General features: G+C 38.7%; 1 protein-coding gene across 1 annotated transcript; it reads right to left on the bottom strand.

Moving 5' to 3' along the window:
• Positions 1–1794: 1794 nt before the first annotated feature.
• On the bottom strand, positions 1795–13228 carry qdpra (quinoid dihydropteridine reductase a). The gene is made up of 7 exons (XM_005726505.2): positions 13082–13228; positions 12905–12997; positions 11995–12091; positions 11099–11239; positions 7005–7113; positions 4910–4993; positions 1795–3031 (listed from the first exon to the last, which is right to left on the bottom strand). The coding sequence occupies exons 1-7, from the start codon at positions 13163–13165 to the stop codon at positions 2929–2931; spliced, it is 711 nt and encodes a 236-aa protein (XP_005726562.1). The 5' UTR covers positions 13166–13228; the 3' UTR covers positions 1795–2928.
• Positions 13229–13511: the final 283 nt, after the last annotated feature.

The raw sequence follows: 13511 nt of genomic DNA, 5'->3' as shown, positions 1-13511 counted from the left end.
CATTCTGGTCTGGTCCACGCTGAGGGTGAATATATGGGTTGGTTGAACAACAACATTTTGCGCTAAGAGGAATGGGGCTGTAAAATAATCTATTTGCCATAATCCAAGTTTTAAATTGATGCCTTCCCAGATGTCACTGTTGTAGAGATTTGCATTTGCCAAGGTGAGAGGCCTGGATGCTCAGAAATCAGTTGTGTGCAGGAGAGTGAATGCTAAAGGGTCCTTCTGTAAGTTATTTTTATACTGTGTATGCATGGCACTGCATATTCAGCTCTGGGTGTTAACTCATCCGTTTGATTAATATGACTTCCACTGAAAAACACAAGAGTGGCAGTAAAGCAGTGGGACTCTTTATTTAACAGCACCATCTAGTGGGCATCTCTGTGGCAAATAATTCATAATTCAAATGACAAATGAGAAATCTAAAACTGCGAATTGATCCTGACACTAAAGACTTGATCAGACTTTATACATTGATCAATTTTATGTTCACTTATTTATTTGAAGACAAGAGTCCTGCATGTAAAAGGAGAGCAAGAATTGTCCTCATATAACCATGAGATTTGATTTCTGCCTTAGAATTTTAGTGAACAGGGTAGTGAAGGACTTATAATCCTGCTTTTAATATGTATATGAATAATAATAAGAAGGAATCCACCTTGGAAGTTGGTACAGTGCAAATTTATTAGACCACATGTCCCAGTGTAATGTTTATGACACAGTTGCTCTAACTTAAAAGCACTGGCAATAAAGTCAGTTTTTCTGCTTCTGTAATTGTTACTCCACCAATACGCAACAGCTCTTTAATGGAAATCACACTTTTTCATGCTAAAATATAATTGGTGTTATCAATCATTATCACAAGCGCCTTGAGGCGACTGTTGTTGTGATTTGGCACCGTATAAATAAAATTGAATTGAATCAATGAATTTACTTTTCTAAAAAGGCAAAAAACAATAAAGACGATTAGTTTTTGATTAATTTCCAAATTGGTTATTTTCTTACTTCCTGAAAAGAAAAATAAATTTTAGTGGTTGAATGTTAACCTTGATTAATTTTTGACTTCTCAGAGAAGTTCAGTGTGCTGGCTCAAATTTGAAATGAATAAAGTTTGTGGTTTATGACATAATACATATTAATATAACTGTTAGTTTTAAACAAGTTTTTGGCAGATTTCTACAATATTTGTGTTTTGTTTTTGTTACATTTTAATACATTTGTTCACCACTGTGTTTGCACACTTCTAAGAAGGCCCGATACATGCTCACTTGCTAAAATAAAGGCTTTTTGGTACTTTTCTAAACCTCCCACGAAAGCCTTGCATAGATTCATTTAGTGGAAGGTTTTTGGGCATTGTTTTTAATTTTCTTTGCTACAATTATTCCCCATACATGAGTGCCACTGGTTTGAGGGACACCAATAACTCTATTATCTTCTTTTCTTTCTTTTTTTTTTTTTAAGAAGTTCCCCACTAATTAAAAGCCAAACAATTTATTTTAGACTTTTATCACTAATGAGTTTCCCCAGATCTGTGAAGAGTGGTGTATAGCTTACCTTATCTTACCAAATGTCACTTAAAAAATAATCCACAGCTACTTGAAGGAAAGAAATCAAGTAAATTAATTTTTTACTCTAACTTGTCTCTTTTCTGCCAAACATGTTACACTCACATATGACTTTAGGGCAGGATGTGAAAGTCTATCTATCTGTAACTGATAAGACAAAGAACCAGAGAAACTACTGTGAAACTACTCAAGTGGGCCTCACATCTGAAAATACAGTATCAACTGTAATTATTGCAACATGAGCTTTATTATTTGTGTCTCACTAGATTTAAAAAAAAAAACAAATATAATTTTACAAACACCAAAGCATCTTAAACTTCAACTGTTGTTTTCAAACAGGATGACAATTTTTTTTTGGATTGATTTAATGTGAATATTGACAGTTACAACACATGACTCAGAAAATCCACAACAGGAACAGAGCACCTTTTTCATACTGCAGACGGCAAGGACACTTTGACTTGATAGCTACATACAAAAAACAAATAAGGCCACTCCACTTTAAAGCGTTATTGTCCGTTTGAGAGAAGACAGCGGCTTTCTTCGACTGAGTTTCCGCAGTGGTAGACGACCTAAACAGTGGAAACTAAAAAGGTCTACGGAGCTCACACATTTCACTGGTCACTGTCACATGTTACATTTTAGAGGGAACTGCTATGGCTAATGTAGGTGATTATGAAGTTTCCAATGTGCTTTTCAGAAGAATGAACTTTAAAATGTGGTAAAAAAACCCAAAAAAACCCCAAAAAAAACAAAAACACCCCCAAAAAAAACCCACAGGGTAGATAAGCCACTGCTCATTAATTTTCAGCAATTACCCGTATTAAAAATGTTATGACAATGAAATGGAAGGACATCACTTTAGTTTGAGTTTAAAGCTACATTAGTATATTTTATTACCTCTTGTTTGCATCCGATGAAATAAGCCTAAAATATTTATAACACTGTTTACTCTGAATGTTCAGTTACCACAATTTCACATCACTGTTCAGTGAAATTAAATCAAATATGCTAGGTAAGCCTTGATGGTCCATCCGTGAAGAATATTTCAGTTACTAGAGATTGAACAAAGTTGGATTGGCTGTTACAGTCAGATAGTTACAATGATTGACAGCTAGATGGCGCTGTGAGGCTGTATTTGCAAAGAAAGCCCCCTCCTCCAAAACAAACCCATATGGTCATCTCTGCTCCACCTACCCATTTTATTTAGCTCCTCTCTGTCTCCAGCTCTGTTCTTCACCTCTACACCTCATCACTCCTTCCATCTATCTCTCACCCTTCTCTCCTCAAGCCTCTGTATCCGTTTCCATCCATCTTTATCGCTTCCTCCCTACTAACCCCCACCCCCCACCTGCTCTGTCCTCTACTGAGCAGCAACAGCCTGGGTTTGGCCTCCGGAGGTCACCAGCTCCATGAGGCTTCCTGAAGATGGTCGGTTCACCCCGGTGGCCCAGCTGAAGAACATTCTGAGGAGGGAAAAAAAAGAAAGGAGGAAGAACTTTTTGAGTAGTTGAATAAAACCTTCAATACCTTTTCATGTTCATTCTTATATATATTATATATGTACAATGTGCTGAACCTTTTGGTTCTTAGTAAGTGTGTTTGCTTTTTCCAGTTTATTGTTTGGAGTCAAGGAGGCAGAGATGTGTCTGGAAGATGAGCCACACCTCAATCATATTCCCCTGATTGTTTTATAAGATGCTGGCAGCGTCAGTTCTCTTTTGCTTTCCCTCTGGTGGGCTGGTTTTATTCCCTGGGCGACATCCTGCTCTATGACTGCAAATTCACAGCCTAAAATGGTACTGTTAACTAGGGCTGCCACAAACGATTATTTTGATAGTCGACGTAATCGTGACTAGTCGACTAATCGTGGCAGCCCTACTGTTAACTGCAGTTAAATACAACGCAATGGTCACAGAGTTAGTTTCTCACTCAGATCTGCCCCTCGCTCAATACATGTGCATCTTATGTTGAAAACAGTCAGCTTAGAGCTTCATTACAGGATATCGCTGATCAGTGGTTGATGTCAAAGCTATATTTTTCTTTAATATACTGTCTGTAGTTGTAACCTTATTCTTTGCATACATTTACAACTCTTTCCGTTTACACGCCAAATAACTGATCAGCATACCTAAATTTGTGGGGTTTTTTTTTTAGTTAAATAAACCGATAACTCAACACCAAAGATGCCTTCAAATACCACATCAGCTAGTCTGTTAACTTAAAACAGTAACATAAAATCTAAGTAAAAATAGCTTATACTGGAAATCAGTTTGGTTTAATAGATGAACAGTGGCCAGAAAGGTAAGCACAGAATAACAATAGGTGCTAAAACAAACTAACCGCCACCTTCATTAATTTCGGGTCACATAGACTGTTTCTATTTCTGTCTCCAGACCCTCATCTGTTTCCTACGGGATTATCAAAGTGGATCAAATCCCATCTAATCTTCACTGGCCGACACAGACATAAACGCAGCCAAAGCCAAAGCATTCATTCAGTTGTACACCAAGGATGAAAAGAAATTAACAAATTTATCAAAGCTTTAAGTAAAGGCAGAGTGGCTCATGCAGCTCAAAGTTCTATTTGTTAATAGAAGTTTAATTGTCTCATTGCTGTTTAAAACCCCCCAGAAGAAGTCTATTTTGCCATCTTGTGGTGCAATTCTATATTTTAAATTTTATTTCTTTTTGGGTTAATGATATTCATATGCAGCCAAACCTTCAGATCCTCAAAAGAAACCAATTCCAGTTCATGAAGATGTCAGAATACATAATATACATATAAACAAAACAAATCTGTCCTAACAGATTTTTTAAGCAGCTACTTGCAAAACACTTTGTATTCTGTGTTCATGCCTCCTCATTCTTGTGCATAATTAGACATCCTCAGGTATTTCCAGTCACTTTAATGTAACGTAGTTTGATAGCTGGAAGTGTTTCTGTGATCCCAAGCATCAAAGGTGAATGTGACGATTATGGTGTCAGTCCCTGAGAATCAAAGAGCTTCTTAGTCCAATGCTGAACAATCAGAAAGAAATTCTGTTTCTTTGCCCACACCGTCTTAATAACAGTGTGAACAATTGAGAGTCAGCAGGGGGGCCGTTGTGAACAGAAACACTCAGAGGAGCTGTACAGCAGTTGAACGATATCAAAGCATTTAAGAAGTATATTAATTTAAAATGTGAATGCCCTAATAGAGTGCAGTTGGAATTTTGCATAATAGGGCTCCTATAAAACTGAACATCTTGAACATTTCACCATTTGAAAATTGATAAAAACATATACACACACCCCCAATCTAAATAAAAACAAAGAAGAGAAAAAGACTGCTTTGGCACTCACTCTGCAATATACTCCAGCGGTGTCCAGGTACTGAAATCTGCTTTAGGCATGAACTTCCTGTTCATCGGCGTATCCAAGGTAACGCTGCCAAATGAAGCCAGATGACAATCAGGGTGAGTAGCTGCGTCTGAGCAGCACAGAGGAAGCAGAGCGTGCAGACTGCAGCATCTCCACACATGCTATATATCACATGCAGTTTCTGAGGGGTTGAAGTCAGTTTATAAGCATACTAAAACTGTATTTTACAGGAAAATCGATTATTCCGTATAAGTTAGACATCAACATTCAGCTTAAAGAAAAAAAATGTTTAGGAATTATGGCAAAAGGCACAGGAGGCTTATTTTAAACAGCCATCGCTCAGAAAATAAGGCTTGCAGTTTATGTGCTTGAGTGAGGACATTTGCATTGGGCGTGTTATCATCTGCCAGGGCAATCCTGTATTGTCAGACTGTGTATTCCTGCAAAAGCCATACAATGGGTAAACAACATTTTTATTCTATACTGTGCTTTGCAGAAATGTTCGGGTTACTATATGGTGGTGCCACAGCATCAGAGACCTGCATGCAGCAGAAATGCAAGTCATGGGGCTAATGTTAAACAGATGTGACAGAATGCTGGAGAGGCAGCCTGGTCCCATACTGGAGGAAAATGCAGCCAAACAGAGCGCGAGGGGTGGATACACCCCCTAAAAAGACATTTCTTTCTTCTCATGATGACAGTGCAAAAGCTGCTTTTATATCCAATAACTAAAGAGAGAGCGCAATGATGCAAATACAGCTGTGTGTCATTCATCTAAAGCATTCATGTGCAGATCCACCGCGTGGAACGGGCACCCTTATTCATCTTTTATTCCTGCATCTTATCCTCACCTCGTACTTATCTATCCAACATAACAAAGAATACGTGGCACAGCTAATTTTATAGCTTTCATCTTCAGTTCTTTCACCGACTGCTTGCCGTGCTGGTGTATTTAAAGCAGCTCTATACATGACTTTTATGTTATGGTGAATACAGAACACATTTTTAAACCTGCGTCTGTAGCACAAAAAAATGACTTGAATTCATCCTACCGGTTTGTCAGTCCTGTTTTATTAATAAAAGTCTGCTGCTGGATATGGATTAGAGACAAATCTGTTCCCTAAAAATATTAAAAATACACTAGAAGAAACAATATACAGTATTACCCTGCAAGCGGAACACCAGCACACTATCCAAGGAAAAAAAAACCTTTTTTGTCATAACATACAGTACATGCTTTTGCTAATACAGGAAATCTAGGGGTTTCTGTGTTACCATAAAATCAACTATTTTTACCCCATAAAAACAATTCAGGTGGGATCTGAAAGGTTAGTCCATGTCAGCAGGACGAACAGGAGTGCAGAGGCACCTGCAGACAATTCCTTGGTGAAAATTCCTTGGTAAAACCCAGTGTGGAAAAAGAAGACATGTAAGACATGCAAGTGTAAGATTTATTTCTGAGTAAAACCCAGGGAGCCACGTTTCCCTTTTCATTTCCATTTAAATTCTAATTATAAACTCACTACACACAGTAATGAACAGTAACTGTATAATATAATTAAAGCCACTTGTTTTCTCATAATAAAAAGAGCAACTTGTGTTGAGGAAAACACATTTGTGTGAATTGTACAGTCAAAAAAGCTTAAAAATATATTAAAAACTATTGTAGCTTCTTATTTTAAAAGGTTAATAAAATCATGCTAGGCCATATAAAGCTATTAAATTCTATTAGCTTCAGTTTGTTGCTTTTTGCTAGCAGGGATAAACCAGAGATTTTACACATAAAGTGTGCTCAGGATCATCTCGACTATGTTTTAAAATCTTTGAAAAACAGACTGGGGATGAAAGTTGGTAAGGGCTGCTTTTAATTATTCAATACTGATAACTTTGTTTCCTGTAAGTCTGGCTTTCCAGTTGTATCTGCTGTAAATACAACTAATCTAATCTGAGGGTGAGAAGAGAGCAATAGACTTGTTTTAATCTAGCAGAGAAGACTTTTTGTTGATTGTTCCTTTAAGGACAGCACATGCTAGAGCTGCTTTTGTACACCTTGATTGTGTTTTATTTCAGTACTCACGGTAGTATAGCGACAGCAGCAGTGTCGGCAGGCATCCCACCGTTTTTTGCTGCGAGACTCTGACACAGCTGGTGGACGGCTGCTTTGGCCATGCCATATCCTATCATGCCTGGGGGTTGCAGTGGAAACATTATTATTTTAGTATCCTGGGGAAAATTCAGCTTGCAAACGGCAACGCACAACACAATATAATCGTTACACAGAAAGTGGACGGTACTGATTTGTTGAGAGGGGTCAAGTGGACAGACCAGACGTCTGTGAATCTATGTGAGGAACATCTTGAGACTTTCAAATGCTTCCCTGTCTTTTACATGGTTTGTAAATGTTAATATCGACTTAAGGCTTGACAGTCTGCTTACTTGCATACTGAATCTGTACATGAGCCCAGCCTGGGAGAAGGAATTTTCTGACTCTTCAGCATCTGGAAACAGTAAGCGTCTCTTCCCCCTAAATGATCTTATGAGAGGCTTATAAATCCCCAACCAATAGAAACGAGGGGTGGTGGCATGACTTTGCTCTCAAGCTTTTGTTTTTCCTGCAAGAGCAAACACTAGTAAGGAATACCAGTCTTGCAAATGCATCCACTCACTGTATAATGACCAGATTAGAATGCGAATTTAGACAACCAGACATGTTCAGCCCATCATTAAAAAACAAAAATCTGATTTCTGGCTCTGTTGCATGAATACATATACATTCACCTGAAAACATTTTGGAAAGAAGGGAAAAAATAGAATTTACACTATGCAGACTCACATTATTATCTGCAATATAATAGTTCCAAAACATGTTGTGAATTTGAGTTGTTATAGTTTGCATTAGACGTTTGATAACCGCTGCGCCATAATGCTGATCACCTCTCTCATCTGCTTTATTCTTCAATAACTAAGCTTAATTATTTAGTCTTGTAACAGACACACTCAATAGTTACCAAATGATTAAACTCCAAATCTCATGCTGATAATTTAGTGAATTTATTCCACGGGCGATCGTGGCTCAAGTGTTGGGAGTTCGCCTTGTAATCGGAAGGTTGCCGGTTCGAGCCCCGGCTTGGACAGTCTCGGTCGTTGTGTCCTTGGGCAAGACACTTCACCCGTTGCCTACTGGTGGTGGTCAGAGGGCCCGGTGGCGCCAGTGTCCGGCAGCCTCGCCTCTGTCAGTGCGCCCCAGGGTGGCTGTGGCTACAATGTAGCCAGTGTGTGAATGTGTGCGTGAATGGGTGGATGACTGGATATGTAAAGCGCTTTGGGGTCCTTACGGACTAGTAAAGCGCTATATAAATACAGGCCATTTACCATTTATCTAACAGCAGCTGCAACTGGTTGCAGAAAAACAAATGCAATAGGTGCCAACTAAGGTTTTTCCAGTTATATACTGACTCTAGGATTACCACTGCATCCACTGGAAGTCTCTTCATAGTGTCTTCATCTCTGTTCTGTATGAGAGACTGGTTTGACTACTGACTTATCATCTAGTGAATGTTAAATGAGGCCAGAATGGAGTTCTCCAAGGAATTTAACAGGCTACAAGTTGCATATCTGGGAGGATAATCACAAACCATGAAAATTTCACGAGGCCAAGCAAAGAGCTCTGCATTCCTTTTGAACTGTCTGGGGTTCAAACTCTGCTCTTAAGCTTAACTGTGGGGTCAAATTCTCAAAAAGGGCAGTCATAAAATTTCCAACCTTTTCTTCACCTGCTGGCTTTTTGTTTTTTTCTTTCAGATTTCTAGTAAATTGGGTTTGCTCCTCAGAGAAAGAAGCTAAGAAACAAGATTGATGTGCTACTGGGGTATGTTGAGCCTAAACCCAACTTTGGTAACTTGCGCTGAACACAGAACCAAGTCGTGAGCAGGTTTTTTTTTTTTTTTTTAACCAAGTTTTGGGTTGAAATTGGCCGAAAGTGCCACATTTTTAGTTTCTTTTCACAACCAAATGCAGTATATATTCTTTACTGAAGGAAAACACTTTACACATGTTGGACCTTACTAACATCACCAAAATGAAGCTCTAAAGTAAAGTTACAGAAATGCAAACTACACAAACTGGAAATGTACAAAAAGGGAATTTTCATGTAGATGATGCAGAAAATGCATATTTTTTTTGTGGTCCCTGTTATGAGGGTCATGCCTGTTATCTCTGACTGGGTTTTAGGTTTTGTCAACACAGCAAACACAAAGAAAGCTTGGGTTTGTAAAATCTGCTGCATCGTAAAGCCCTCTGAAAGACAACGAGTATGACAAAAACTTTTAACTACTTTAAACATTTGGCCAACCCAAAATCAACGTACATTTTCAGTGTATTAAACGATTCCCTTCATTTGGTCTGTTATCTCACACACCTGCAGCATTTAACAGCCTTTTCATCCATTAAACTTTGATGAACAACAACAAAGTCAAAGTCAGTACAATTACTCATCCTAATATCCTTTCCTGTTTCCTCTTCATAGATGATCTGGATTTGGCTCATTAACTCTCTACTCATCTTGTTTGATCAAAGCACTCAAAAAAAAAAAAAGTGTAGGTGCCTCTTAAACCAGTTTGTTACAGTTCTTAACATTTGGTACTTGTTATTGCCTTGTGTTTATTTAGAATTTGAAGATTTTTTTCCCCACATGTTTACTATGCAGAGCTCTACCTAAATGCTCGCACTGCAGAGAACAACTAAAATGCTTTAGTCTGATAAGTTAGAACACTGTATGGGGACATTGTGTGAGGACCAACAACTGCTGAGTCACTGTCTTCCTAAGCCGGCAGCCAATGAGCTCTTCGGCTCTGTGTGGGCTGCTGAGCCAGGGCTTTGTGTAGCTGTAGAATTGGATCATAGCCCATCACATGGCCAGCTTGGTCACAGGAGGGGTTTTTACAAATCACATGGCCCTGGATTTAAGCCTTTATGGACACTACATGAGCTGAAGAGCTGGACCAGTATCACATGGTAACAAGGCTGCAACTAACAAAGTATTTGACTATACCAATTAATCATAGATGTAGACTTTAATTAATTAAGTTGAATAAAGTGATTTCTTTGGACTCTGTCTTAATTGGTTGTTTAAGTGGCTGAGTATTAAACAACCCCATGGACGGCCTGTTCTAGTATGTAAATAAACACTTAGGCATAAAATCTTTAATTTTATAATTTTAGACATTTTGTTCCTAGCACCCTGTCGCAAAAAACAAACTTAATTTGTTCTAATTTCATTAATTTAATATACAAAAACAAAGCCAAAGATATCACAGTTTCACAGATATAAAATGTGATTTTGCACCAACAAGATGAATGCTGAAGAACTATTAACCAAAACACAGGAGTGGTACATCTTAAATACTACCTACAGCATCTGAACAGGGTCTGACAGTCATATCCTTAAGAAGCAGGAAAAAAAAAAAATCCCTGAAAAACCTGACACAGGAACTGAAGAATGCATCTAGCCCTTCAATGAATCCATCTACTCCTCACTGAAGCCTCATGACAAATTGTCTCAGTAGAAGGCTGGATGTCAAGAAGATATTATTCGTGAAGGAAGGCAAATGGCGAGAAACAGCTAAGGTTTGCCAGATTACAAAAAGAACTGCAGTGAAAACATGTTGTATGGAGCGATTAATCCAAATTTGCACATTTCAATAAATCGCTACACCCATTTCCCATTTTTTTGGAAAAAATTAAATTTAAATTTACTTTTGGTCTAATTTATCTACTTTCATTAACCTTATTTTTTATTTATTCACTCTTGCCCCAGATATCTTAAAACGATTAAGCAGGTCACGGTTGAGTCGATTGCTCAACAATACAGGGGAAGGTTTATAGTAGACAAACATGCTGTTTTGGCAATCAAACCAATTACTTTTTGTTTGTGAAACAGACTCACTAACCAGTGAGCACCACTGCTGCCGCAGAGCTCATCAGCGATTCTGTCTTGCTTCTTGGATCAATGTTATCGACACATTTCGCCCCCAATCGCACACACTGCTGTGAGCAGGTGCGCCTCTGATCAGTGTGTCAATTACCCTGGTCAAAGTCTGTAACCCTGAGGAGCGGGCCATCAGTTCGCTATGATGAGAACAGTAAACACGCAACAAAAACTGTGCGCCTCACCTCCAGTGCCTGACTGGGCTGCTTTAGCTCCAGCCAGAGTCAGCAGTCCACCTGTTTTTAGGTGCAAGGCAGCAAGATGGCTGGAGATGGTTGAGGTCCACACGCTCTGTTTCCACATCAAATCACTATTTTTGTACAAGTCTGTAGGAGAATACAGAGAACAACATCTTAGCCTGGCTCTTCAAAGCAGTGCCGAAAGCTACGAGTACCTCTAAAAGGTTTGTTTGATCTGTACAAAAACTTGATTAAAAAATATCAAATTACCATTTTTACAGGATTACTGTGTCAGATTATTTCTTGGCTTGGACCAGAAACGTCCTGAAGTCTTACCAGACTGCCTGATAACCGTTCATTGCCAAAAATCATTGCTGGCACGTAACTCATCTATTAAATGGCGAATTGCTGTTTATAAACACTGGTATTTGTAAAGATTTAATACACTAAGTTGTTAATCTGAGCCGGGTAGACCAGCTGTTTTGAGTAGCTTCAATAATGCCAGCCTTTTCATCTTTGCCAGAAAGCGAGTGCCTTATCCTCCAAATGTTTGAAATGGCTGAATTTGTGGCAACCACAAAATTCTTATTAGCTGCACAGTGCACATCAATTCTGGCACTGCTGCTTTCCCTTTGCTGCCAGGTACAGCTATGGAATAAATACCAAAAAGCTAACTGGCAGAACAAAAACCTGGCAAGCTTTTGGCCCCGCAGAACAAGATTTAAACACTTCTAAGTAAATGAGATTCAAGAAAAAGTCTAATCACAAATATCCCTTAGACTTTATTTAATTACAAAGCAAATTGTTTTCAAGTTCACAATTATGCATGGGAGACTGCAGGAAAGCTGGCTGATTATTAACACCAAAACAAATAATAATAAAAAAAAAGGTTGAACTCTGACCTTTGGAACTACAGTTTCCTCCCGCCCATCCTCCCGCCACGCACAAGATGGCATCCACTTTCTGTTCCCCTAGCAACTGGGCCACATCTGCCGTCACCTGCACAAAATGAGAGCTAACTGCTAACACAATGACATAAAGCCACTGGGCAGACGCACGAGCTGAATGGCATTTAAATGTCAACTAAGCATCAGCTGGAGAGTGTTTGTTCTGGTAAACAAACAAAGGAGGATAGCTGTAGAAATTATCCTCACTCAGTCAGTGTACTGTTAGATTTCTAAAAACACACTTTTCATTTTATAAAGTGCAAAAAATATCTTACCAAAAGCAATTATACAGAGAGAAAGGATGCTACCGATTTTTATCAAGGTCACATAAAATGGGCAAAAAGAGATGCATCAAATGATAAATATATTTCTGTGTGTCAAATAAGACCGCTCAGATCAGCTTTAATAGTTTTACCTACCTTGGGTTTTTATACCTCTCTACCCTTAGACGCTCTCAATGAACAGATTTGAACTATAAAAGCTACTAAGGGGTTCAAGAAAAAGAAGTACAGTTTAGATAACCATTAATGCTGCCTAAACAAATAAGAAAAAAAAATCATCACAGTAATCTGACTCTATCATAACCTCTCTACTACAAAAACCGAAATCCCCACTTTCTCAGTTGACCTGAACGCAGCATTAGCTTACACACATTTTAGCAACTCTACTATTACTGAACAATGCAAATAGTTGTAATAATAATAAAAATAACAATAATAAATTTAAAAAACAACAAACAAATGTCATTAGAGTTATACCAAAGTCATATGAAAAGTCTGACTTTAGCTGTCGCAGTAACAGCCCTACTCCTGTCTGTTAACGCTTCAGTTTTTGCACTGATGAGTCAGAAAGATCTGCAGAGCACCTGTCCTGCTTGCTCGGTGAAAGACTCCGTCATCTTCACGATCACGTTTTCATTAGCCTCTTCATTTGCAACCATGTCGATGCTGGCGACCCACTATTTAGTGCACAGAGAAAGAGAAATATAGTTAGCTCACCGTTTATCAGTGCTAGCATGCTAGCGTTAGCTGTCACCACTCACCCATCCTTTAGATTTGAAATACTCGACACACTTTGAGCCCAGAGCGCCTCTCCCACCGTAAATGATCACCCGGTTAGCAGCCATGTTCACGCTCCAGTTACCCGTCAGGAGTGAGAGCGAGAGAGGTGCAGGGATTGAGCTTAGAAGAGCAGAAGGAGGAGGAATAGGAGGCGTTTCTCTGAATGAGCAACAAGTTGGTTGAACTAATGCTGCGTTCAACGACTGTAGGAAATCACCCACTCCAAAGTGAATCCTGAAGCGAAACAAGCTGAGAGCTGAAACCAAAAATTGCAGTTCTTGAAATAGGCACTGGAGAGCGAGTCAATTCCCACAGCCAAACTTTACAGCAATAAAAAGCACGTGGTCAATGCCAATACACTGAAAAGGAGTATAGAAAACTTAATAATAATAATGACTTTAAAAAATAACA

Source organism: Pundamilia nyererei, unplaced genomic scaffold (assembly GCF_000239375.1).
Source record: "Pundamilia nyererei isolate P.nyererei 1_Seehausen unplaced genomic scaffold, PunNye1.0 scaffold00020, whole genome shotgun sequence".
NCBI lineage: Eukaryota > Metazoa > Chordata > Actinopteri > Cichliformes > Cichlidae > Pundamilia > Pundamilia nyererei.
Note: the sequence above shows the minus strand (reverse complement) of the source record. Positions and strands in the feature narration are given on the sequence as shown.

Coding starts and splice junctions, on each gene's coding strand:
- qdpra (XM_005726505.2), bottom strand. CDS start 13,165: ATGGCTGCTAACCGGGTGATCATTTACGGTGGGAGAGGCGCTCTGGGC. Junction 11,240..11,994: donor AGGAAACTGTAGTTCCAAAG/GTCAGAGTTCAA, acceptor ATTCTCCTACAG/ACTTGTACAAAAATAGTGAT. Junction 7,114..11,098: donor AGCCCAGTCAGGCACTGGAG/GTGAGGCGCACA, acceptor TGCAACCCCCAG/GCATGATAGGATATGGCATG.